The sequence below is a fragment of the Ascochyta rabiei genome, chromosome 3, assembly GCF_004011695.2.
Source record: "Ascochyta rabiei chromosome 3, complete sequence".
NCBI classification, from domain to species: Eukaryota; Fungi; Ascomycota; class Dothideomycetes; order Pleosporales; family Didymellaceae; genus Ascochyta; species Ascochyta rabiei.
Genome location: NC_082407.1, coordinates 1957270 through 1983135, shown reverse-complemented (window position 1 = coordinate 1983135; position 25866 = coordinate 1957270). Strand labels below are relative to the sequence as shown.

The 25866-nt window shown below is 54.0% G+C and overlaps 8 protein-coding genes across 9 annotated transcripts, besides 4 other annotated features; 4 read left to right on the top strand and 4 right to left on the bottom strand.

The window, feature by feature from the left end:
* Positions 1-1270: 1270 nt before the first annotated feature.
* Positions 1271-2623, top strand: EKO05_0002246 (60S ribosomal protein L3; the record flags this gene model as incomplete). The annotated part of the gene is made up of 4 exons (XM_059635870.1): positions 1271-1362; positions 1432-1588; positions 1642-2315; positions 2368-2623. The coding sequence occupies 4 exons, from the start codon at positions 1271-1273 to the stop codon at positions 2621-2623; spliced, it is 1179 nt and encodes a 392-aa protein (XP_059491853.1).
* A 1342-nt stretch (positions 2624-3965) lies between these two features.
* On the top strand, positions 3966-6229 carry EKO05_0002245 (Succinate dehydrogenase (quinone); the record flags this gene model as incomplete). Its single annotated transcript, XM_038944117.1, has 4 exons — positions 3966-4007; positions 4218-4510; positions 4571-4735; positions 4786-6229. 4 exons carry the CDS (start codon positions 3966-3968, stop codon positions 6227-6229), a joined length of 1944 nt encoding a protein of 647 aa, XP_038792919.1.
* A 724-nt stretch (positions 6230-6953) lies between these two features.
* Positions 6954-8375, bottom strand: EKO05_0002244 (26S proteasome regulatory subunit 7; the record flags this gene model as incomplete). The annotated part of the gene is made up of 3 exons (XM_038944044.1): positions 6954-8063; positions 8115-8229; positions 8281-8375. The coding sequence occupies 3 exons, from the start codon at positions 8373-8375 to the stop codon at positions 6954-6956; spliced, it is 1320 nt and encodes a 439-aa protein (XP_038792918.1).
* A 308-nt stretch (positions 8376-8683) lies between these two features.
* Positions 8684-10489, top strand: EKO05_0002243 (T-complex protein 1 subunit delta; the record flags this gene model as incomplete). The annotated part of the gene is made up of 5 exons (XM_038944159.1): positions 8684-8731; positions 8784-8835; positions 8890-8912; positions 8966-8995; positions 9047-10489. The coding sequence occupies 5 exons, from the start codon at positions 8684-8686 to the stop codon at positions 10487-10489; spliced, it is 1596 nt and encodes a 531-aa protein (XP_038792917.1).
* Positions 10490-12568: 2079 nt separating this feature from the next.
* EKO05_0002242 (uncharacterized protein) lies at positions 12569-14183 on the bottom strand (the record flags this gene model as incomplete). Its single annotated transcript, XM_038944001.1, has 2 exons — positions 12569-13979; positions 14110-14183. The coding sequence occupies 2 exons, from the start codon at positions 14181-14183 to the stop codon at positions 12569-12571; spliced, it is 1485 nt and encodes a 494-aa protein (XP_038792915.1).
* Positions 12729-12768: a tandem repeat.
* A 469-nt stretch (positions 14184-14652) lies between the features above and the next one.
* Positions 14653-14689: a tandem repeat.
* Positions 14690-15491: 802 nt separating this feature from the next.
* Positions 15492-17732, bottom strand: EKO05_0002241 (uncharacterized protein; the record flags this gene model as incomplete). Its single annotated transcript, XM_038944194.1, has 4 exons — positions 15492-15937; positions 16004-16266; positions 16316-17409; positions 17466-17732. 4 exons carry the CDS (start codon positions 17730-17732, stop codon positions 15492-15494), a joined length of 2070 nt encoding a protein of 689 aa, XP_038792914.1.
* Positions 17733-18190: 458 nt separating this feature from the next.
* EKO05_0002240 (uncharacterized protein) lies at positions 18191-18796 on the top strand (the record flags this gene model as incomplete). Its single annotated transcript, XM_038947465.1, has 1 exon — positions 18191-18796. The coding sequence occupies one exon, from the start codon at positions 18191-18193 to the stop codon at positions 18794-18796; it is 606 nt and encodes a 201-aa protein (XP_038792913.1).
* A 585-nt stretch (positions 18797-19381) lies between these two features.
* Positions 19382-19423: a tandem repeat.
* Positions 19424-20553: 1130 nt separating this feature from the next.
* On the bottom strand, positions 20554-22283 carry EKO05_0002239 (uncharacterized protein; the record flags this gene model as incomplete). Of its 2 annotated transcripts, none has more annotated exons than XM_059635869.1 (5): positions 20554-20951; positions 21003-21245; positions 21295-21853; positions 21900-22027; positions 22097-22283. In XM_059635869.1, the coding sequence occupies 5 exons, from the start codon at positions 22281-22283 to the stop codon at positions 20554-20556; spliced, it is 1515 nt and encodes a 504-aa protein (XP_059491852.1). The 2 variants fall into 2 exon arrangements, with proteins under 2 accessions (XP_059491852.1, XP_038792912.1); XM_038944035.1 differs by having other exon boundaries at positions 21418-21853.
* Positions 20665-20694: a tandem repeat.
* Positions 22284-25866: the final 3583 nt, after the last annotated feature.

Here is a 25866-nt window from a genome sequence, read left to right as displayed (position 1 = left end):
ACAAGGCACCAGGATACTACGCACAATCAGACGAATCAGAGAACAGCTCACAAAGCGATGTACATGAGTGACGAGACTCATTTGATATGACAATTGGATCAGCTTGTGTGACCTCGCTAAGAGATACATAAGTGCGACAACAAACTTTGTGCATGACGCTCAGCTCGTGTATCCAATATCCAACAACAGCAGGCGGATATCTCTGGTGACTGTCATCATGAAAGGTAACGAGCCACACAATGCACGAAAGCTGCTTGTTTCTGTGTCCAAGAACAGAGGCACTGAAGTGAGATACAACAAGAATGTGAGATATGATAGTACTGTACTACTACTGAGCCGTCAAGACAATAATTACAAATGAAATACAATTACCATGCGACAGTTGCACAAGATAATGGTTCAGACATACGATACAAACCTGTTCATCCGTGGATGACATTGTGTAAATACAAACAACTGGGCATAGGAAACAGCACGACAGCAGAACGCTTTGGAGGCCATGTAAAACACCAAACCTAGAGCCTGTAGAGCATCCAAATAAAAGTCACCAAGGTTGTGCTGATGACATGTACCGATACTGTAGGTACGTCTATTTTAGCATTACAGGCTGCTTGAAAGCCATGTGAAGTTCCCGCCCGAACCGCTTGGAGGGAGAGTGTCATAACGGGGCTGATGGGCTCAAACTGGTCTGGCCAGGTCTGTAAGACTCTTGGCTTGGTCGAGTATTTGAAACATTCGAGAAGTTGGAACTGGTCTGGCCTTTGGCTGCAATGAACCTTCGGCTTGGGCTTGGGTGAGCTGGCAAGCTTGCTGGAACATTAGCATCGACTTGATGTGAATATCTTACTTGATCCAAAATAGCAATATGCTCTGCTTCGACTGCCCTGATCGATCTGATCGGCAACTGAAATGGTGTCTACTAGGTTACTTGAGTCTGTTGTAGGTGCGCACTTCGCTCAGCCTGCACTTCCGCAATGCGTCTTTTGCGACAATCGATATTAAAACAATCAAACCTGCCATCATTTTCATCGTCATCATCAGCTCAGCTGAAAGCATTCAAGTGCAGATTTTCAGGCGTCATTGTTGCGTTAGTTGTGCAAAGTGTTCGTTGGGCAATCGTCGGTGTTGTGAAATGAGACACGGGTCTTGGGGTGGTTGCCGTTGGCCTGTGCGTAGCGCACGCCAAGCGCACAGTGTCCAGATAGTTTTTCTCTACAACTTCGAGCCTCCGATTGTCAACTTCGATACTAACCACAGCACCGAACTCGCCATGTCCCACAGGAAGTTCGAAGCCCCCCGCCACGGGTCTCTGGCCTTCTTGCCGCGCAAGCGCGCTGCCCGTCACAGGGGTAAGGTGAAGAGGTACGCTCAACACTGCCGCCGCGAGAATTGAGAGAGAATTGCGGACAGTACGCTTACAACTACACGCAGCTTCCCCAAGGATGACTCCAAGAAGCCCGTCCACCTCACGGCTGCTATGGGCTACAAGGCCGGTATGTCCACGATCGTCCGTGATCTGGACCGCCCCGGTGCGAAGCTGCACAAGAAGGAGATTGTCGAGGCCGTCACTGTCATCGAGACTCCTCCCGTAAGAAGACCACAGTCGAGCCATTGCGCGCCGAGGACTGACAAATTCTGCAGATGATCGCTGTTGGTCTCGTCGGTTACATCGAGACTCCTCGCGGTCTCCGCTCGCTCACCACCGTCTGGGCTGAGCACTTGAGCGACGAGGTCAAGCGCCGCTTCTACCGCAACTGGTACAAGAGCAAGAAGAAGGCCTTCACCAAGTACGCCAAGAAGCACTCCGAGTCCTCCGGCCAGTCCATCACCCGCGAGCTCGAGCGCATCAAGAAGTACTGCACCGTCGTCCGTGTCCTCGCCCACACCCAGATCCACAAGACCCCTCTCAAGCAGAAGAAGGCCCACCTTATGGAGATCCAGATCAACGGTGGTTCCATCGCCGACAAGGTCTCCTACGGCCACGGTCTCTTCGAGAAGCCAATTGAGATCTCCTCCATCTTCGAGGACAATGAGATGATCGATGTCATCGCTGTCACCAAGGGTCACGGATACAACGGTGTCACTGCCCGTTGGGGAACCAAGAAGCTTCCGCGCAAGACCCACAAGGGTCTCCGCAAGGTCGCTTGTATCGGTGCCTGGCACCCGGCCCACGTTCAGTGGACTGTTGCCCGTGCTGGTCAGATGGGTTACCACCACCGTACCTCCGTCAACCACAAGATCTACCGTATCGGTAAGGGTGACGATGAGGGTAACGCCTCCACTGAATTCGATGTCTCCAAGAAGCAGATCACCCCGTAAGTTTCACCCACACGCAATGTTCATACACTGTCACTAACTCATCTTTAGCATGGGTGGCTTTGTCCGTTATGGTGAGGTCAAGAATGACTTCGTCATGATCAAGGGTGCCTGCCCTGGTGTCAAGAAGAGGGTTATGACTCTCCGTAAGTCCATGTTCACCCACACCAGCAGGAGGGCTCTCGAGAAGGTCGAGCTCAAGTGGATCGACACCTCCTCCAAGTTCGGTCACGGTGCTTACCAGACCGCCGCCGAGAAGAGGCAGTACGAGGGTACCCTCAAGAAGGACCTCCAGACCTCTGCTTAGAAGTGTTCTGGCAGCTGTTAGGTGTTTGTTTCTTCAAAGGCTCCTTAGGTGAATGGGAAAGGTACAATGCATGGATGCCAATGATCACGAGCATCTGACGCAAAAAATTTAACGATTCCCCAATGCATAACTCTGTGTTCGATGCTCTCCACGAAGCGTGAATGGCGAATGTCGTGTTCAACGCCTAATCTGACTGTTCCTCGCATATCTGTGACTTACAACATGGGGTGAGCGTTCAATGCATCCTTTACACTGATAGGGCACTTTCTGGCCCGCAGGCGTCTTTTGTGAACCTCAGCTGGATGAGGGTTCTTTGCATTTCTTCTTTGCTGTGTATGAGAACTTCAATCACTCTACGCACTTGGTGCCAGAGCTCAGAGTTATAATGTTGGATACTCCAGGTAGCAGTAAGATCGCGAGTTCCACATAGCCATGAACGGGCACGTACGATGCAGCACCATGGCTGTGCGCTTCGGCAAATGGTGCAGGCAAAGAGACGGTTTGAACAACTCATCCCTATCTGGGTGCGCGTCTTATACATCGTTTCTTTTTCACCTATGTTTCCACAAGAAAATAATATGTGCCGAGAGCTCACGGCGATCGAAATTTTGTCCTAGCTGTATCAAGGAATTGATACCTGCAATACGACCAAAGGACCTTTGAGACGGCGGGCAATTGCAGTCAAATAGTCGCCCCTTGCCAATGCAGCCGCTACTGTCAAGGCTTAGTGGAAATGTTTTCCGTTACGGCAAAGCGAGCGTTTAATCGGAGTTCTGACCTATCGACGCAAACTGCACATGTGATGGCCTGCGAAGGTCTATGACGACGACGATAGCCCACGCAAATCTGCAACACCAGCGGCGATGTTGTCGGCCGCTCCAACTCCAGCGTCAGTCGACACTCGGATAAGTTTGTAATACAGCCTTGCCTGGCCAGACATTAGTCTTTTGCAAGCGACTGGTAATGCAATGCTTCATTGAGGACAGTCTGACGCGTGCTTCGTGGCGATGTGAATCATGGAGACGGACGAGGCTGAATCGGATCTGTGTCTACTTTGTTCGATAAAGGACACGCTTACCGCTCGTACGTTGGCAAGACACACTCCACACTCCACCCAGCACCTGGGGCGAACACACCCAAATATTAACCGTGAAAACCCGGAGCAACGCCTCGATCCCGCTGCCCTTTCCTCAAAAGCCGAGGCTCCTTCCGCGCCAATCAGCGTACGCTGAAACTAGTTTGTCAGGGTCAGGGTCGCGACTTCCATCATTGACTTGCAACATCGACAACCGTCAAAGGTCCTCAACACCACCTTGCTTTCTACTCCACGGCCACCGCCATCATGAGCTTCGCCAGGATGCGTCGCACGCAGTTTGCCAGCCAGGTGAGTCCCGTCTGAAGCTTTATGCGCCGCCCACCGCCCTCAAGCTCCCATGCACACGGCATCCTTCGCCCTGAGGCGTGTGCCACATTCCCACAGTACTCGGGCACAATGTCGACAAGGACGCCGAGGCGTCTCTAGGAGCGATGCATGAATGCAGTGGCTTTTTCTTGCGTATGCACACTGGGCAATGGCTAACCGACACCGGCACAGCTCTCGAAGAGCATCCGCACACCGTCGCGCGCTTTCTCGTCGACACGGCCCGCTGCCCGTATCTTTGCTACCGAGAACCTGAGGGCAAAGGAGGCGTCGGGATTCATCTCCAGCAAGTACCCTGTCATCGACCACGAGTATGATGCCATCGTTGTCGGCGCTGGAGGAGCCGGTCTGCGAGCGGCCTTTGGTCTCGCCGAGGCTGGCTTTAACACTGCCTGTATCTCCAAGCTGTTCCCTACCCGTTCGCACACTGTAGCCGCTCAGGGTGGTATCAACGCCGCGCTCGGAAAGTATGTAAACTCCCCTAGGATGCGTTCGTAGCACACGGACAGGACTGACAACGCCTATAGCATGCACGAGGACGATTGGAGGTGGCATATGTACGACACTGTCAAGGGTTCGGATTGGCTTGGTGACCAGGACGCCATTCACTACATGACAAGAGAGGCGCCCCAGTCCGTCATTGAGCTCGAGAACTACGGCTGCCCCTTCTCGCGAACAGACGATGGCAAGATGTATGGCCCTGCCGCGTTCCGTGTCTCTGCAAATCGTTAACGCCTCTTAGCTACCAGCGTGCCTTCGGAGGTCAATCCCAGAAGTACGGCAAGGGTGGACAGGCCTACCGATGCTGCGCTGCTGCTGACCGAACTGGTCACGCTCTTCTCCACACCCTTTACGGACAGTCTCTCCGCCACAACACTAAGTACTTCATCGAATACTTCGCTACCGATCTAATCATGGAGGACGGCGTCTGCAAGGGTGTCGTTGCCTACAACCAGGAAGATGGCACCATCCACAGGTTCATTGCAAAGAACACCGTTTTGGCCACCGGTGGTTACGGACGTGCCTACTTCTCCTGCACATCTGCCCACACATGTACCGGTGACGGTATGGCCATGGTTGCCCGTGCTGGTCTGCCCAACCAGGATCTCGAGTTTGTACAGTTCCACCCTACTGGTATCTACGGTGCCGGTTGCTTAATTACCGAGGGTTCTCGTGGTGAGGGCGGTTACCTCCTGAACTCTGAGGGTGAGCGATTCATGGAGCGTTACGCGCCCACCGCCAAGGACCTTGCTTCCCGCGACGTCGTTTCCCGCTCGATGACGCTTGAGATTCGTGAGGGCCGTGGTGTTGGACCTGACAAGGACCACATCTACCTCCAGCTTAGCCACCTGCCCCCTGAGGTCCTTCACGAGCGTCTGCCCGGTATCTCCGAGACTGCCGCTATTTTCGCTGGTGTTGATGTTACCAAGCAGCCCATTCCTGTTCTGCCCACCGTCCACTACAATATGGGTGGTATTCCCACCAAGTACACTGGTGAGGTTATCACACAGGATGCCCAGGGTAACGACCAGGTCGTCCCCGGCTTATTCGCCTGCGGCGAGGCTGCCTCCGTCTCCGTCCACGGTGCTAACCGTCTTGGTGCTAACTCCCTCCTCGATCTCATCGTCTTCGGCCGCGCTGTTTCGCACACTATCCGTGACAACTTCAGCCCCGGCCAGAAGGCTGACCCTGTATCCGCTGACGCTGGTGCCGACTCCATCTCTGTTATCGACAAGGTCCGCACTGCCGATGGCTCCAAGTCGACTGCCGAGATCCGTCTTGCCATGCAGAAGGTCATGCAGTCCGACGTCGCTGTCTTCCGTACACAAGAGTCACTCGATGAGGGTGTCAAGAAGATCCAAGAGGTCGACTCCAGCTTCGCCGATGTTGGTATCAAGGACCGCAGCATGATCTGGAACTCCGACCTTGTCGAGACCCTTGAGTTGAGGAACCTGCTCACTTGTGCTGTCCAGACCGCCGAATCCGCCGCCAACCGCCAGGAGTCGAGAGGAGCACACGCCCGTGAGGACTTCCCCGAGCGTGACGACGAGAACTGGATGAAGCACACTCTGTCGTGGCAGAAGCAGCCCCACGGCAAGACCCAGCTTGGCTACAGGAAGGTCGTCGGCACGACATTGGACGAGAACGAATGCAAGGCTGTACCGCCGTTCAAGCGTACCTACTAAACGCGTTTTCCGGTTGAGTTGAGGGGCTGAGAAGGAGAGGATGGAGGAGTTTATCCTGTATTCTATGTATATTGGATGGTTGATTGGCACTGCATGTTAGAGATTGCGCACCTCGGTTTATCCATTTTTGAAACAAAGCAATGCAGATCATGACAAACGATACAAGTCCTCCTTTGCCAGACATACTACTACCAACCTTTGCCCTATATACGCTCTGCGTGTAATGACCAAGTCTCGATACATCCACGTACGTGAGTGAGTTAAGCGTTTTGGAGGCCTTCAGTGGTGAGATACTAATCAAGGATTGGGCAGGAACACAGTGGCGTCCGGTGAATTCAAAAGGATGCATTATGCATGGCTAGTCTTATAGCTCAATCATGATATCTAGTCATACAGGAGCCCAAACTCTCCGTTGCAGTGATGCAGTATCCCACTTGTCCCTGATCTATACACCATCTCTAGTTGTACTGCATGTACGTGGTGGTGGAGTTGAACTTGAGGTTGCCCTTGTTGACCTTGTCTACCGCGGCCAGGAAGTCCTTCTCCGTAGCGACCTTCCTTCTTGACGCGGAAAGCACAAGCTCGCAACATGGAAGGAGAATGCAGAAAGGTCATTTGTTGCTTGGTGTGCGTAGAAGGTGGGGAGAGCAGCAGATCGCACCTGCCAACTCCCACGGCTCTCTACGTACATATTGGAAGAACGATCCGGGTGAGCTCCACCCCCTTAATTGTACTGAGCGTACACTGCAGTGCTGTTGAACTTCATGTTGGCTTTAATCACCTTGTCCACAGCGGCGAGAAAGTCCTTTTCCGTCGCGACTTTGCGGCGCTGTCTCACGGCGAACATACCGGCCTCGGTCGCTACACTCCTCAACTCGGCACCTGTGCTGTTCGGGCACAGACGTGAGATGAGCTCCCAACGGATGTCGCGCTCGACGCTCATGCTCTTCGCGTGGATGCGGAGGATGTTGGCGCGGCCCTCCATGTCGGGTAGGGAGAACTCAATCTTTCGGTCGATACGTCCGGGACGCATGAGCGCGGGGTCGAGTGTGGAGGGCCTGTTTGTGGCGAACATGACCTTGATGTTTCCGCGAGCATCGAACCCATCGAGTTGTGTGATGAGCTCCAGCATAGTACGCTGCACTTCGTTGTCGCCTCCCGCGCCGTCGTCGAAACGTGCTCCACCTACGGCATCAATTTCGTCAAAGAAGATGATGCACGCCTTCTTTGTCCGTGCCATCTCAAATAGCTCTCGAACCATACGGGCTCCCTCACCAACGTACTTCTGGACCAGCTCTGAACCGATAACACGAATGAAGGTGGCGTCTGTGCGGTTGGCAACGGCTCGCGCACAGAGCGTCTTTCCGGTACCGGGAGGACCGTAGAGCAGAGCACCCTTCGGCGGGTCAATACCAAGGTTGACGAAGCGTTCCGGCGACAGTAGAGGCATCTCGACGACTTCCCGCAGCTTCTCAATCTGCTCCTTGCAGCCTCCCACGTCTCCATACGTGACATCGGGCTTGTCTTCGACCGTCATCATCGTGACCGAGGGGTCGATCTTGGGTGGTAGAGGAAGCAGAATCTGGTACTTGTTGCGGTCAACACCGACTCGCATGCCCTCCTCGATATCTGTGGGTGAGACGCGCTCTCCGAGATTGACGACAAACTTGGCGATCTGCTTGACGTTGATGACATATTTGCTCTTCTCCGCGTCTTTGTCGTCTTGTATTATCTTGGTGCAACGGGCGACCTGCAGGGGCTGCTCTTCTTGCATTCGTTGCCGGTCGGCGGCGATATCCCAGAGATGTGGTGGTGCTAGTCCGGTGTCTGATTCCTACGCTGCGTGAGCTGCTGTGCCATGTGATGCTTCTGCCGGTGTAAGTACCTTGACGCCAATCTTCTCGTTTATTGTCTGCTGCTTGTCTTTGATCTCCTTCTCAAGCTTCCTGAGCTCCGCGCCATAGGGAGCCGCGCCATACGTCTTCAACACCTGAATATCCCTGTGGCGTGTCAGCTGCTAGCTTCTCCTGCTGAGGGACCAAAACACGTACTCATCGGTCAGGGGTGTGATCTTCTTCTCCTCGACCTCGTCGTCGGCGAAGTTCTTCTGGTACTTCTCCCAGCTTGAGCCCGTGGCGCTGGGCATGGTTGCGGTTGAGGGTGGACAGGTGACGCCGGCGGTGTTGGTGGCAACCTGGAGAGGCTGGAAAGGAAGGCTTGGCGTAGATGTGCAGACAAAGGGTGTGAGGAAGCGTTGCTGGCGGCGTTGTTGTGGATGGCGGGCGTGGTGTTCTGTAATCGGTGACGGCAGCTCGGCGGTCGGGGACGGGGGGACGGGCTTGGCTTGGCGGGTTTGCGGCGCGTGGAAATTATTCGAACATTGGGCAGACAGCACAACGCGCCTTCACCCCACGATACCCCTCTTTTGTCTTTGTTTACCGCATACAACACAAGATGGCCGCACAAGTAGCAAACGGTGGCAGCGGAAATGCTGCCTTCAAGGTTCGAAGTCCCTGTCTGGAGCTTTGCAAACAGTGACTGATGTAGCCTGCAGGACAAGGAGAAGCCCAGAGCTGTTCGCAGCGCCAACATCATTGCTGCACGAGGTACGACAACGCTTGGGAAACTCGAGAGAAGCTCCTACTGACGATTCCATGCAGCTGTGGCAGATGCGATCCGAACTGTATGTCCCACTACCAAGTGCGGGGGAGTAATCGAATACTGACACTGGCGTAGTCCTTGGGGCCAAAGGGTATGGACAAGATGGTATGGAGCATAGCATATATCTAGCAGTACAACACGGCTGATTAGCCACAGATTCAAACTGGCAAGGGCGAAACCATCATCACCAACGATGGAGCCACGATGCTCAGCCAGATGAGCGTTCTGCACCCCTCCGCAAAGATGCTCGTCGACCTCGCACACGCCCAAGATATCGAAGCTGGAGACGGTACAACCTCAGTCATCGTCATCGCTGGAAGTCTGCTAGGCGCCGCCGAGCGTCTGCTGTCCAAGGGCATCCACCCGACCGTCATCTCAGAGGCTTTCCAGCGCGCAGCACGAGAGGCGATAGAGATCTTGACAGACATGTCCATCCCCATCTCCCTGACCGATAGGCCGACTCTGCTCAAGACAGCTACCACTGCGCTCTCGTCCAAGATCGTCGCACAGGAGCCAAAGTTGCCAATCATGGCCGTCGACTCGGTCCTGAAGATCATTGACCCCAAGACTGCAGACAACGTCGACTTGAAGAACATCAGGATGATCAAGAAGCAGGGTGGCACCATCGAAGACAGCGAGATGATCGACGGGTTGGTCCTCAATCAGCCCGTGGTAAAGAGCGCCGGTGGGCCCACAATCAAGGAGAAGGCACGGATAGGTCTCATCCAGTTCCAGCTGAGCCCTCCCAAGCCGGACATGGAGAACCAGATTGTTGTAAACGACTACAGGCAAATGGACAAGATCCTCAAGGAGGAGCGAACCTACCTGCTCAACATGGTCAAGAAAATCCAGAAGGCGAAGTGCAACGTTCTCTTCATCCAGAAGTCAATTCTGCGCGACGCTGTCAACGATCTCAGCCTGCACTTCCTGTCGAAGCTCAAGATCATGGTCATCAAGGACATCGAGCGCGACGAGATCGAGTTCATCTGCAAGAGCACTGGTTGCAAACCGATTGCAGACGTTGACTCGTTCACAGAGGACAAGCTTGGTTCGGCAGACCTGATCGAGGAAGTTCAGGCATCAGGCGCACGCTACGTCAAGGTCTCTGGTGTTAAGTCGGTAGTATCGACCGTTTCCATTGTCTGTCGTGGAGCCAACTCACTCATTCTGGACGAAACCGAGCGCTCGCTGCACGATGCCCACTGCGCTATCCGTTCGTTGGTCAAGAAGAAGGCTCTTCTTGCCGGTGGTGGTGCTCCAGAAATCGAGATTGCACACCAGCTTTCCCTCCGCGCTCGTGAGCTATCTGGCACAGAGGCCATCTGCTGGAAAGCTTTCGCAGATGCCATGGAGGTCATCCCCACAACACTGGCTGAGAACGCCGGTCTGAACAGCATCAAGGTGGTCACAGAGCTGAGGCATAGACACGCACAGGAGCAGAAGAACGCTGGTATCAGCATCAAGAGCGGAGGTGTGAAGAATGACATTGCGGAAGAGAACGTTCTCCAGCCACTCCTCGTCAGCACAAGCGCGATCGAGCTGGCGGCGGAGACAGTCAAGATGATTCTGCGAATCGACGACATCGCTCTGTCGAGGTAGAGGCTTATCGCCAAGTAGAAAGTCATGTATGAACGAAAATGCCAGCCAAAGCAAGGCACTATGAGTAATGAAAAAGTTACCGAAGCGAAGGACGCGCTGATTATCGTGCATCAGGATTGACGAGTGGCAGAATGTATGCGAGCTGACCTTGCAGATGCCCTTATTGATCCAGACCAACGCACAAGCAAGACCACGATACCTGCAGGCCAGCCTAACAAAACAGCCTTTGTTCCACCGCACGGCATTACGCAGCACAAGAGTGACATTTCATCGCCACAAGGATCACCTAAGGACACTTGTGGTGCAAACAAGCACTCCCAACCATGTAGCGCTCTCACCATTTTCTCACGTAACGAATCGAGTAGAGTTAGAGAAAGGCTCCGGTGATAACGATTCAGGGCTTTATCGTCACACCACGCTTCTATCGCCTTGCATGTCGTCTAGATCCACTGAGGTTGTGGAGACGCACGAGCTGTATTTCATGCAAGGCATCTCACACACAGCTCGACCACGTCAGATCCACGCAAAAGACCCTCTTCCATTACGCATCAAGATCGTGCGTCTCGACGTTCCGGTCGGAACCCGGTGTGTTCAGAGTACATTGGTGTTTACATCGCGCCCTGGGCAGACTTTGAGACTGCACTGAAAAGAAACAAAAACCGCACAACGAGCTGCCATACACCACCAATGCCCTCCGCTCAAGACAGCAGACGCGGCACAGTGTATAACATGTAGTTGCTATAGACTACTCCGGCACACCACGCGCCCGGACCCAAGCATCGAGCGCAATCTGCGCCTGGTGAAACTGTACTTCGCGATCCCGTTCGTCCCACTGCCACGTCTCCACAGCGGCAAGCGCGTCATCCAGCTCGAACATTCCAATCTTGTCGAGAGAAGACGTCCGATGCAAACCGACTCGCGATTGCTCGGCATGGCGCTGTGGAGCCGGGCGATCACGCGGGGGCCCAGGTCGCGCTGACATGGCATATGTCGTTGTAAGGCCAGGGGCGCTCATGTGAAGACGTAGATAGGCTAGAGGAGTCCGGTCAATGTCTCAGGACGTCCTGGACGGCTACCGTTTCAGGGCGGCTAAGGCTGCCATGTAACCAGCCGCCTTGCGTGAACGAAGTCCAGGTGGATATGGAGATGCTTACTGTCGCACTGCAGATCCGGCCAGATGAGCAAAGGCATAGCAGCTGGATTATAGCTGACATTGTTGGCCACGGCAGTTGAGCTTGTCAGACTCTTGTTTGGCGCCACGGGTGCGAGTCTTCTCATTTGTTATTGGCACTGTTTGTTGTGCACGCTATAGCACGGCAGCCGGGTTGTGGTGCCCTGCGTGTGGCATCTCTGTGATAACGCCAAAGTGTGCCCTTAATGGAATGTGTGATATTCTAACAGTAGCACGTAGACATTATCGCTTATCTGGAACAGGAAATGGCATGCTACCGCTAGCCACTGCCAGATCGGCGGTGTAGGGCAGAGATCGATTCAAGTAGTTACCATCCTTGGGTCATGGTAGTTGCAATAGATGCTCTGGGTGCTACACGTTACCGTTATGTTCCTGCAATTTAGTATGACGGCCATCGTAGGACTAGGGAGAGAAATTAGTGAGCCGACGAAATGGTGGGTTTGCCGAGTAGACAGAGTTTTGACTGAAGTACGACCATCCACGGACATGGATATCCTGGACAATGCTGTTGGAGCAATAGTTCGGTACGCCGTACCTGCCGGCCGCAAATGCGGTAGTCTGGGCCTCACATGCACTAATTTGCAGTCATTGGATCGGAGAATAAAGTAGTAAAACGACGACTTCAATCTAATCGAGCGCCTCGAGGGACGCTCTGAACTTTTCATTCGCCAGAAGCATTTTCTCTTGCTAGCCGAGAAACCGTCTTTAGTCGAGTGGACATAATTGAACTGAAAATGTAAACGCCTCGTTCATGCATATCGTCATCGAACATAGCCATGAGTGGCTTGAAGCAAAACGCCCGCTAACATGCAACAGTACGGTCGCTTGAAGATAGGATGACATGTCTCATGAGATAAAAGGTACAAAGAAAATTCGTCTTCTGTTGGTTAGGTGGTGTAAGATCGTCCTTTGAGGCTTGCACGCTTCAAGAGGCGCGTAACGAGGCTGCCTCTTGGCTTCGGCTTGACGTAGAATGGCCCCTTGGTACCGGTCTGATCATCAGACAAAACAAGCTCTTCTAGGGCTAGTGGATCATCCTGGACGGTGGCGGCTGCTGTGCTCTTCTGGTGCTGATGCTGGATCTGATTTTGCCAGCCATAGAGCGCATCCTCGTCCGCTCGAAGGTCGGGCCGAGTGAGAGTCATGCGAAGGGTCATCTCGCGCTGCAGATACCCAGGGCTTGGCTGTGAAGAAGCTAGGCCATTGGAGTCTATTGAAGACATCTGGCGGGCATGGAGACGGAAAGACAAGCCTGTGCTTGACGGTGTCCGTGGAGACTCCAACTCAACAACGGAGTCACCGTCGGACTCGAGGCCTTGATTTTCGCTGTTCTTGTCTTCAAAGAAGGACAGTTTGCCGTCCCTGAGGAAAGTGTGCATGTCTCGACTGAACTTGCGAGAATGTTTAGTCACTGGGGGGAGTTGATAGTGAGGTACGACATCTTCCTGTTCGGCAGTAGATGGGAAACCGAATTCGATAGCTTCGTCGAACTTCTGTGGTGATGCAAGGTACATGCGCAGCTTCTTTCTTGTCTCTGGGTCCTGATAATGCGTGGCTTCTGCGTCAAAGATAGGTGTGGGTGATGTGTATGAAGACCGTCGCCCTGGTATGGCTGACGAGTGCGCTCGCTGATGCCGGGGTCGATATTCTGCAGGGAAGATGAATAGAGGAGACCCTGGCCCGGCTACAGCAGAACAAGTTGAATGGCAACTAGGTGGGCCACTCAGCGACATCGTGCGTCTGAAACTCAATGGGCGCATTTTCCTGCTTGAGGGTGAGTCCATGGCGTCTAGGAAAAACAAACTGCTCTGTGTGTCCTGCTCTTTCTTGGACCTGAGTGAGAAGCCGAATGAAGGCTGGCTCGGGCTATATGCAGAGACTGAGGAACGGCGCCCTCGTGGTGAGCCACGTTTCGAGGGCTGGTCAAGGTTGTTTGTTGAGAAGTCGAAGTGAAAGTCGTGAAAGCGCTGTCTGGCTACCTCTTCCGGGTCTGGATCGTGGTCGGGAGGAAGGAGCGCCTGGTCACATTTGGCGAGAAGGATGACCTGCTCCTCGCGGGAAAACTGCTGCTTCCGCACTTTATCAGGTAAAGACAAAAAGAAAGCAGCTTCGGCTTGGGATATCTCGTGGTCCTGCCGTGAGCTTCCCGTAGTGTGTGCTCGACGTCTAGAATTTAGGCGTCGAAACGGTGCTTTCGAAGCGGCATGAGAAGGAGAACCAGAGGATGGCTCACTTGTCTGATCATCGCCGGTCTGCTGCTGTATTTGCAGTCGTTCCAAGGATGAAAAGTACTTTCTCCTGGAGCACATGGGTCAGCTCTCTAGCCGGCTACTGCAAGGTACGTGTGGGGTGCAAGACGGTGCTCATGCAGGCGACAACGCGCCTTATCACACGTCTGGCAAATCAGAAAAAGCTGGGGCGCACATACTGGACTGAATGCGGAAGCGCGTCGTAGTCAACCTGCTGTAGCGGCGGGAGAATTGCCTTCGCTTTCCTTCCCATGGCGTCGGTTGCGATATGGCGTGAGGGCCAGATACAGGTACATGTGGGTGCTCTGCGAAGGGGTCACACCCTGGCCGAAGTGTGTTGACCTCAGCGTGGATGTTTGCAAGTGCAAGTGCTTGTGGGATGATCGTCCTAGAGGGATTGCCCAATCGCGGCGATGATGGTCAGGCGAGGGACTGAAGGGTTGAAGAAGCAACAAGACGGCGAGACGGAGCTGGAATGGATCAGAAACAATGTGAGGGCTTATTAGCAGCATACAACCGACATACGCAGTTGGGGCGGCTGCATATGTTCGTACATGCGAGTCGGGCTAACGCGCCGCCATATGGGCTACTCAACCTTAGCAGGGTCCGAGAGTCAATCAGACGGCCGGTCACGCTTCTCGAGAATCGATCAACGGGTCAGGGTACACCCTGGAAGAGCCTAAAAACAGAGCGCTGGTCGGTTTGAGAGCCGCCATGAACTACAGCACGGGCGGCAGCAGCAACAACACCACAGCAGCATGCCCCATGCCCCTCCGATAACCCTGCGCATTGTGGTCACACACGCAGGCAACTCCCCGCTCTCTCCACTCTCTCCGTCCGCTGTTTCAGGCCAGCGCGGCCACTCAGGGACGCCTGGCGGGCCCGTAGCCTTAGCGTCGCTGGTCTGCAACACACCGCATTAGCTGCCTAAGGTTCCCGGCTCACGGGCTGGCGTCACGGGTGTGAATGTCCAGTTGGACGGTCATCATTGCGGTCCAACGCTGAGCCCTTCCCTGACGAGGTTGCCGTCATCCATGTGTTTCTGAAGGCATGCCTCTGGCAAAGCTCGTGTCCACCTCACTGGATCAGCAAATCAGCCGGACGTTGCACATGTAGCACTCGCACAGACGATGCCACATTCTCTGTGTACCATTGCGAGCATGCGTTGTGTGACGGCAAAAGAGCTGAAGGACATGCACGATCCATGCTGGGAAAGCATTGCCAATGAAAGTTTGCTATGATTTGCAGAGGTACAAGCAAGGGTATCGCCAGAGAAACTCTCAACCAACACCCGAACAACAAATTGCCGTTAGATCCAAAATTCCCAGAGATTCCATACCGTGCTCACCGGACAAAGTTTTCGCGTGCTACCGTACCCAATCTCATAAATGCGGACTGATAGCGTCATGTCTAGACGTATGGACTTTCAAAACGAGCGGCTAGATCCGCCGACGATTCTTCAGCCCGATACCATGCACACCTCGTCTATGCCCACGTTTGTCCAAGATCTGTGCAAACAAGACAACATGTGTGTTGCCAATAGAAACAGTTGTACTCAGCCTCATGCTCCAGCTATGTCGTAATAATACTCATCATCCAATCCTTCGCGGCTTGGTAAGACCGGCTCCTCTAAGCCCACATCCTCGAAGCGCACGTTGAGCAGGCGGATCTTGAGTCCATAGCCGCCGATGAAATCGACAAGCTTGTTGGTGTCTGCTGTGATAGGCTGTTGATTCAGTAACATAAGCAGTCCATCAAGCCATTCTGATGCAAGCGTGTGGCCCTGAGGGTGCAACTGTAGTAAAACCGACTCTTTGCGTCCTGCACCTGAACCGCTGGAAGTCTGCCGCGAGTGACTTGTCGAAGGCAGATAGCCATGAATCGTTATCTTGGTCGACGTGGAGGCTCGCTCCTGCGGGAGACTCTTCACTGTGCTATCGGACGAAGAAGACGACGGTGCTTCTGCCGAGACATTGCTCACGACAGAGGACACAATGGAAAGATCAACTGCCAATGCATGTCAGCCACCGTGTTTACACAAGCATGCGACCTAGGCCGATCGGTAGCACTTACTTTTTTCCTGCAAGGCGTCCAGCCTCGGTTCGGTTGTTGCCTTTTCGTCAAAGTCGGCATAATGCAGATATCGGCGGTTGTGTGAAAGTCGTACAAAACGCCACGCTGAGGGGACTGCACGGCTGAGAGTCTTGCTTGTGACGGGCCCCGCACCCGAGCTGTAGTCAAGACCACTTGGAAACCACGCGCCTTGAAGTAAGCACCTTATCCTTTGCTCCTTGACGAACTGGAGAGCCTCATGGTTCAGTTCCTCACGGACTTGGCTACGCATGCTTAGTCTTGGCGCTGATGGCGGAAACCCAATGAACATACCGTAAGTGGTGTCCCCATGCATCTTCATACGTGAGTTCGAGTAACTCCATCTGTAACTCTCGCAGTCTCTGTATCTCAAATTCTGCCAACTCTTCCTCGACGTCCTTGATCCCTCTCGTACGAGGTGCCTGACCAACAACTTGCTCGATCAATATCCGAACCAGTTCTTCAATCTTATCAAAGTCCTCTACTTGGGCTCTTGCCGTTTTCCACAGTCGGATGAACGCATTGAGGCCGCTTGTGTGCACTCGTGACCAATGAAGCAGCAGAGGCCGGAAGGATCGGTCGAAGTTTGCCCGAGACTCAAGAACCGTATATCTCTGTGAGTCGAGATCGTCGGCCCGTTCCACCTCGAAGTGTTCATATAGTATTGAGGTAACCGAAAGACTAGCGCGAGCAATAGGGCAGCGCTGCTCGACTGATTCTGCTGACTGCTCCAACATGAGCTTCTGGAATCCATCTTCGTTCTTATAGACATAGTCAGTGAAGTCCATAAGACCAAGAAATCCTGTTGCCTCAAACTCCCAGGCCGGTGACTCTGTATCGAAGCCCAGCCGCCGCCACTTCAACTTCTTACTGCCTTTACCGTCCGCCACTTGCTTCTCAGCACTGGTGGCGGTGTGTAAGCCTCGAATTGCCCTTCGGTGGTCTGACTTTTCCAAATCCACCTTCTCTTCCCGCCAATTACGCAGTAGTATTTTGGTGAGTGTCTGGAAGTCCAGCAACGGATGAGCCAAGTCTTGTATCGCAGAGCTCTGCATGAGCGCATATACGCTTTTTATTACACCAAGCTCCTGTAGCTGTTTTATAAACTTGGGCGCCTCGAAGTCGGCATCGTGGGCGATGGCGTCGCGCATCAGCGCATTGATCAGCTGGAGCGAGTTTGCGCAGAGGGCATGGTCGGCGGAGGTGATCTTTTCGACGAGCGAAGGGAGGAAGTGCGGCTGGGTGTCGACTGCTGGCTTGAGTCTCTGGAAGCCAGTGGTACCAGGCTGAGAGGTTCGATGGAGAGGGTGTCCGACAATCGCTGCTAGAACCGACATGGCACCTCGATTGACATTGACGAGTGGCTGCGCAACTACGAGATCGACTATCTGTCACCCCTCCGTCAGTCTTTCCGTACATCAACAACGCCCAGCACGGCACCCACTCTCGCTATCAGATCATCTGTGACATGGTCCCAGCCCTTGTCCAGCTCAAGTAGGCGCGCCAGCGATGTGAGGCTGTAAGCCAAAGTGTTTCCTGTCGCATGCAGAGCCAGAAATCTGAGCTTCGGCAAGCCTCCCTCGTATATGAAGACGTCTGCGAAGGAGGGGTCACCAATGGCGCTCTGTAACTTGAACGCTGCCATCTTCTTGGTCGACTCCTCCTCGGCTCCCAATCGAGCAACCAGCTCGGAGACATTGACGCTCTCCATGGCTCAGGGTCAAGGTCGTGTAAAATGCCGGGGTGAAGGTGAGGATTGTGAACGTTGCCAATTCATAACAACTACCGTAGCAAGTGTCAAAACATGCCTGTATCCGTTTCAAAGGTGATGTACGCAGTCGCAAGCTCAATTATCCATAATGGGAGTCTAGCCATCTAATGTACCACGGGCGCGCCGCTTGGGCGTCAATATGGCACGTGAAGCGTGCTATGTGGGGGCCGCGCTTTCTTCACCTGCATAGCGTTAACACGCTAGCGGCATAGCGGCTTTCTGCCTGGCAATTCGTCGATCCTCCAACAACAGCTTCACCAAGCTTCTCGCTGTCGTTGTCACTACACTCTTTCTTGCATTGTCTTTCCCAGCGTCTGCAGTCCAGCCAGAAATCTGCTCTTCACTCTTTTCGACATTGCTGGAACATTCGTTTTGCACCTCTTCACCCCTTCGCCGCCATGGTCTACATCACATCAGACCTCTTTGGTCCTGTCGACACACACAATCAATCGTACAACTACTGGCACACCATGACAGACTCACAACAACATGTCGCGGGCTTGGGGAAACGAAAAAGACTGCAGGAGACAGACGTATCTCACCCAAACCGGGGAGCCCATCCACAACATTCGCCAGCCTTCGAACACAACAACGACCGATCGTACGCGTCCTATGCACCAGCTCCCGACCGCAGAACCTCAGAGCATCGTCCCGTCAAGCAGATCAAACGGGCCAGTCACAAGCTTGCCTTTGTCAAGTCAACATCACATCTTATGGATACCGATACCCCAATGGGCCTCAAAATCGCCCAGAGCCAGCAACACGCTGTAACAGACTTACGAGCATGCCACGCATGCAAATCAGCGCCGAGGCGGAAGAGGGATCTGGAGAACTACATGGATTGTATGCGCTGCCACGGCCGAACATGCTTCATCTGCGCACGTCAGTGTCTAGGAGTTTGTGGGATGAAGGTCTGCAGGGAATGCACTTCGGAGGTGGGAGAAGAGGGAGACTCATGGTGTCTGGACTGCTTCCAGAGGGACCAATACTTGAAGCATTGTTAAGAAGCACACAGCTTCACACACGTTTGGACACTGACTTGAGATTTATCATTTCTTAGCGTGGCGTATTGAGCGTTTGGGTCATACTGTCTTGTCGGGATGTCTTTTGAGAGCGCAACATATGGGAGGGGAAGATAATGAGCAACGAAGGGGAATCGAAATTTGTCTTCGTACACTAACCCGCTTGTTGTTGATGAGAGTTTGAACGTGTTCTAAGCCTTCTCTGGACCAAGGTCACATATGCACGAAAATGTCCCCGAAACGACTTTTTATACTGATTCTTGCTCACCGTGAGATTCAGCGATCGAAGGTTGTTTGGCTTTACACAGTGACAAAAAAAGCTGGCATGCTGCTTCCAGCTATCTATCAACTAGCCAGGCTAGGTCCTTGCAGACCTCGGTCAGAAGTCACATATGCACTAAACACTGCAGTAGCGATCAACTTCGTTCAGTTGGACTTGAGAACTACACTCACAAGCCGTGTTTGGTCACGCATTACCAAAGTGAGAGAACACGCTTTGCTTGTTCCTAGCCTCCCACTCTTCCAAAAACGTCTAGCATTATGCAGCAGTCTTTGCTCTGCAGTGAGCCTTCCTGCCTACCTTCCTTCCTTCCTTCCTTCCTTCCTCCCACCAAACACATCAGGCTCGCTACTACTCTGGCATCTTTGCTACAACCGAAATAAACAATAGCGGCATGACACACGTTTTCAACAGCATCGCGAATGATCATGCCACTTGAACTTTGGTACTTCCACACTACATGCGCACTACGCGGAAACTGTCTCCAGACCATCACCTAATCTCCGGATCGACCTGCCAAACTCTTCTAAGCTCTCCCAACGGTCTGCTCGCCATGTGCGTGCTCAGCCACCGGAAACGCGGCCGATCGCACGCACATGCAGAAGTGCAGATCTGCAGATCTCGAAGACGGCTCTTGTGCCTAGTGGTGGGACGCGCTGTCTACTCGGTCTTAGCGATCGATCTACATACGGTAAAAGCATGTCGCAAGGATTGAACAAATTGGCTTGAACATCTCGGAGCGACCCGGACGTGTTCGAGAGCACCGACTAGTGAGATGGTAGGGTGACTTGGTTTCGTTATTCTAGCTAACTAATGCTTTTTTTGTGCATCGTAAGCAGCATGATTACCAAAACAAATAACATCCTTGCAGACAGGCCGTTCCATGTACAGGGACCGAGGTCCAGATAACAACGAGAACTCCTTCTGACATTATTGTAACTCACAAACGTGTTCTTAGTGAACAATTAATGCCATACCTAGTACCCTTCCGAAAACAGCCATGTAGATCATGTGATTGACATACTTTTGCTGTGGGTCCAAGATCGAACACCCTGCGTAAATCCTTTCAATTGGTATTAGCCACTCCCATAATATATTCCCAAAGAAGACAGCACGGTGCGAAAAGGAATCGAAGAACACGATAACCACTGGAACATCCCGTCCAGGATCACTGCCATGCCTCGTGGGGTCGCCAGTGCTGACAAACGCCAGCGCCATAGGTCGGTTGCCCGATACACGATGGATGACGTTGTCCTTGTGGAAGAATGAAACGCATACGTTGGCTTGCAGTCATGCAATCCACCTAAGAGCCACCCGCGTAGTGACGAATGACGAGAAAATTTTGAGTATCGAAAAGTGTATGTGACAACGCCTGTGACCCGTGAATGCTAAGATGGTAATGTACAACAAGTCCTCAATAGACAAGTCCGGCTTGTGCCAGGTTTATGCGTGTCGCCGGTCAACGATGTGGGTGCTCGTAAGGTCGGATACCACCAAATTCGACACCCTGCATAGCCGTAGGTGCAGGTGCACCCCATTGGGGTTGGGGTGGTGGAGGCTGCGCCTGGGACTGCTGCTGCTGCTGCTGCTGCTGCTGCTGTAGTGGTGGCAGCACGTTGTTGGTCGATGCTGGTGTGTTGCCTTGTTGTTGTGCAAGCATACCCGTCATGCTTCCGTAGATATGCGGGTTGTTGGGATCAAGACGGCGCAGGTTGCTCCAGACGGCTGTGAGCTCATTCCGTAGCAGTTCGTTCTCCTCTTGTGCGCGTCTGGAAAAGTCGGCTTCGGGTCGAAGTCGTGCATTCTCAGCTCGCGCAGTTTCGTGTGCCCTGCCAAGTGTCCTGATGTATTCGATGGCTGCCACAGTGTCAGTATGGGCACATTTCCAGACACGGACGGAGCACTTACACTTTGTGAGAATCTCCCACTTGCTTGATTTGCTTCCAGGAGAGTTGGGAAGTATATTGTTGAGCTCATCGAACAAGTTCTTCATTTCACTTCGACGCTTTCTTTCGGCCATCTTGTGGCTGATACGGAGCTCTGGGGTCCTGCTATAATTTCCGCTGCCTTGAGCAAGAGCTGCATGGTCGATACCTTGGAGACTTGTGACACTGCGGTGTTGCATGGAGTGATGATGAGTTGTAGAGACATCTGTGCCGAGTTAGCATAGGCATCTGGGTAGATGTTGGGTAGTGCGTGCCATTGTCCAATCGCTTCTGTCCAGAGGGAAGATGTGAATCTGTGGTGTAGATGCTACTGTTGATGGATGTGGCAAAGCTATTCTGGCGTGACGGAACATTTGAGTTCCCTGCGCTAGACTCACCACTGCTCGATGCCCGCCTTTCTTCAGGCTCAAACTCGGCAGGAAAAGCCCAAGCGTAGCCCTTCGTGGGGGCGGGAGCCATTGGATCAGGCATCCCCGACACGCTTCGAGGATTTGGGTTGATGACGGGCGCCCGGCGAGGAGGATGGTTAGTACGGAGAACGCTGTTGCGGGCCGGCGGCGACAGTGGGGAGGCACCATTGATGCGTGCATCAGGATTGGTGATACCTCGCTGTGCCTGGAGATTGGAGACAAGTGAAACTCGCGACGTGTTTTGGCTGTCGTACGGCGAAGAAGGGCTAATTTGAAGGTGGCCCATTCCTACATTCATGCGGCTGTCCACGCTACTGCGTCGAGAGTCGAAGTGTGAGCCTGCATCGATGCTCAAGCGGTTGTCGCCAAAGCCCTGGTTGAGGGAAGGGAAGGGCGCATTGTGCTGAAGATTTATTAGCGGACTCTATACGGGATTGTACATGACATACTTGTTGAGGGTGGGCAGCCTGGTGCCTGACTGAAGACGGCGTGTCAGGTACATTGCGTGTCGGCGAGTCCTCAGCATTGAGGATTGTCTGCAACTGTAAACCCATGTTGTTGGATACGGTCGAGGAGTCTGTGAATCGTCAGCGCTGGCATGGAAAGGAGCCTGGAGGTCCACGAGCAAGTGGCAGTCGGGACTCACGTTTGCTCTGAGAGATGGACCAACTACCGGAATCACGAGCTTCGCGAGACTCGGAATGCTGTCTGAATCGAACTGGGCTCTGTTCAGACGGAGAAAGGCTGTTGGTAAGAGAAGCGATGGATGGCAGAGCCTGAGGGTGAGACCCGCTGGCGGGTACTGGCGGCCGTTGTTGAGAGACAGACTCCATGACGATGCCAGTGAGCGAGCGGCGGTGCCTTTTGCACTACCTGAGGTTGGGAGGCAAATGTGAGGCGGGATGCCGTGGTTGGGTGGTGATGCAGAGCGCCAGTGGTGTAGGAGGCTGGCCAATGAGGAGCAAGAGAGGGCGGCCGAGTAGGGAGTGGTATGGATGGGCGGCTTTCCCGTTGCAGCGGTGAAATGGAGTGGAGCGGTGGTAACAAGAGAGGATGACGATCTGGAGCGGATGAATGGCAGCAGCGTGGAGGAAAAACACGGCCGGAGAGGGCTGCAGGCTGGTGAGAAGGAAGGTTGAGGGTTCGGTCGAGGGCGCACGGGACGCAGGTGGTCGCTCCTACCCTTTGGGGTCGAGGTAGACGTTTAGTGGGGCAAGCCAGCAGAAGAAATCTCCCGGGATTGTGCCAAGCAATGTGCTTGGTCGCTGAGGAGGCAGGCGCAATTGTGTGCGGTCGTGTAGGGTCGACAGGCGAAGAAAGCCGGTGGGCAGCAGAGTGGCAGGCAGTTGCGGTGGCAGCCAGTCTGAGCGATGACGATGTCGAGACGCTCTTCTTTTGGCGGACAGCAGCGACACCAGTCTAAACGAGAGAGAATCGCGCCGACCCCGACGGATCATGAAGCTCTCACCAACGCTCGCAGCCAAATTGGACGTGGCTGCAGTGCAATTCTCGGCGGGTCTGCGTTGCAGCAAGGTCAATTGCAGAACCAATCTTGCTTGGCGCCAGTGTGGTGCACAGCGTCCTGAAGGCGGGATCTCCGATTTACGCGGTGACTGGCGTGCTGGCGATCCGATGCAACGTGCAGGCGTCCTGCGAGGCGCGCCAGAGTCCGCTGGCGAGCTTTGGCCTGTTCCGGGAGCCTATGGAGAGCAGGTGATGGGTGGCGCCTGGAGGTTGCACACGTCGAGTGCGGTCAAACCGAGCTTCCCAAACAAACGGGGAGCGGCGAAAACAAGGTCAGCGCCGAAGCAGCACTGGTCGGCGGCGTGCTGCACGCGTAGGGCAGCGAGCAAAGAGCAGTGGGGTGTTGGAGGGAGGGCGAGCCGGCCTCAGCAGGCAATCGTGTGGATTTGGTGTCCTAGGAAGGGTGAGGGGGCCAGCAGCTGTTGCTTGCGACCGATGATTCAATGAGCGCAGCGTGCCTTGCATGGGACGGGGCGCCGAGCCGTTCCAAGGGCGCGGAGGGCACACAACGAGCCGGATGGAGACACGAACAAGCAGCGCGCAGCCGCTGGTCTGGACGTGTGTGCGACCACGGGCCGGATTCGAAGTGGAGGAGCTTGCAGCGGAGTGGAAAGCCAACGATCACGAATTCAATCAGCAAGGGCACTTCTGGGAGGGACCAACTAATGAGGATGCTGATGCCCAGAACAAAGCCGGCAGCACGTGGGAATCGTTCAATCGAGGCCTCGTGTATCTATACAAGCCCGTCTAGCGGCGGCTAGTTGCAACTAATATGGCCCTCCCTGGCTCCGCGCGCGAACTGCTGCGTTGCTGCATGGTCAGATGGCGGTGCAGATGGGCAGACGGACGTGCAGATGACGCCCAGCAGCACGACATCTGCCCGACCGGACCTGCGACTGCGCATCGTCATCCAGCATTCCAGCGCAGCCACATGTGCGTGCAGCCGGAGCAGCGTTTCCTCACCGCGCCGTGCTGGGAGCCCAGCCGCGATCGCGGTTTGGGTGATGCCGCCCGCTGTGCATAGCACCGCCCGCCACGAGGGCCGCCTTTCTCCACGTCTCCTGCCCAACCGGCGCGTTCGCCGGGAAAAGCAAAGCCCGCGCTCGACCGGCGATCCTCATGGCCGACTCCACGCCGAGTCGTGCATGCCGCACACAATGATGCCGTCTACATGGCCTGCATATTGCTTTGTCCACGCAGCAAGCTGTCCAATTCTCGCCCAGCACTGACTGTGCTCACCACTTCTCTGGCCGCTAGCTGCATCGAACCATGGTCCATGGACGACGACGCATCAGAACATGCACTGGACGAGACGCCAGTGACGCCCTCTGCCCATGTCTGTCGACCTGAGAGCATGACATCAAGCCTGAGATGTTGCCATGTGTAGATGACCAGACACCAGAGAGGTTGGCAGGGGAAAACCAACCCTTTCATTCCCTTGGACTTGGCCCGCAGGCTACGATATCCCACGTACTCAGCGCTCAACGCTGGTCGTCCTTGCAGTGCGTACCCAGCGAGCGGAACAAACATTAAACGCGATCACCTCCGTTTGTTTGATAACAACAAAGTCCCAGCCTGGTTTCCTCAGTCATCCCATTGTGTAGCTCTGGAATCAGAATGACTAAATGATTACGTCCGACTCCATTCAATGGTTATGAGAACCACCCCCTCATACCACAAGGTCCACACGGGTCTGTGCCGATCTACCAGGCAGTTACACGACATTGTCAGTGGTCACGTTGTGTCCGCGCTTCATTGACGCAGGTCAATGACTGGCAGCAAGACTGCCTTTGCTCGGCTCAATAGAACTCGGCCCCTGGGAATAGTGCTCCCAAACAATATCCATGAGGTCAAGCCGCGGCGCAGCCTAATCCTTGGACTCGCACTCAATAATCCAACTCTAGGGCCTGAACAAGCACAGATTGACCGACGTTTTTTTTATTCGAGCGGCAAACAGACCTTGGCGGTCGTCACGCGCGCTGGTCTTCCTGCCTTTCTTCTGAGACAGGCAATGAAGATCAGTCAAGTTGCGGCCTGGTCACAGGGTGGTACGAATGGACGACCGGAGTCCTTGGTTACAACAGCCTCACAGGTAAAGCGCGGCCAACACAACCACAGTGCATGCATCTCTGGTCGTTTTGGAGCAGCTTCGTCTTGGTTACTGACTTAGCTCGAGGCCACCGCCGCATGTACGCCTCTTTACTTGAGTCCTGGATTGCATGACGATGCGCAAGAACCGACAACCAGGTTTCGAGAACAACGGCTTTCGTGTCAGGTGCCAGTGCACGCTCTGTACACAGTACGTCCTCCCGCATGGACCGTGAGTCAGACTACCTTGGTGTTGCGATTGGCCTTGTCCCAGGCGAAGAGACAATGTTTCTCACACAGCACCCATGATTTGGAAGAGCATGCTCTGATCATGTCGCGAGCATTGCAACTGCCCTGCGTCAACCTGCAGATCTCGAAACTTCAGGATGCACGACTAATTACAGGCAGCGAGCTATCTGCCTTCCTTCAGTACACAGAAGCTGCGGTACCTGTCAGCCTTGCTTCAGTCGTATAACATGTCCACTTAGAGTTACTGCTTACACGGCAGACTGCATATATGCGAGGTACTGTCAGGTGGGTCGTTAGTACCTGACCTCATCGCGAATCCTGGGTATGGGGTTGGGGTCGACGAATTTGCTGTCGCTGTCCGATCTAAGCCACCTATGGACCTGCAGAATCTGAGAAGCCTTTGTGCACCCAGAGGACAACACGTTGCTAGGACAGACTCAAGCCGAAACACACGGACTAAGACCGCATGCTGTGCATCAGGCCTCATAAGTGAGCAGCCGGGTAGCCGTTCATAGGTGGAACTGTTGGGAATCTAGCCGTCACACAAATGCAGTT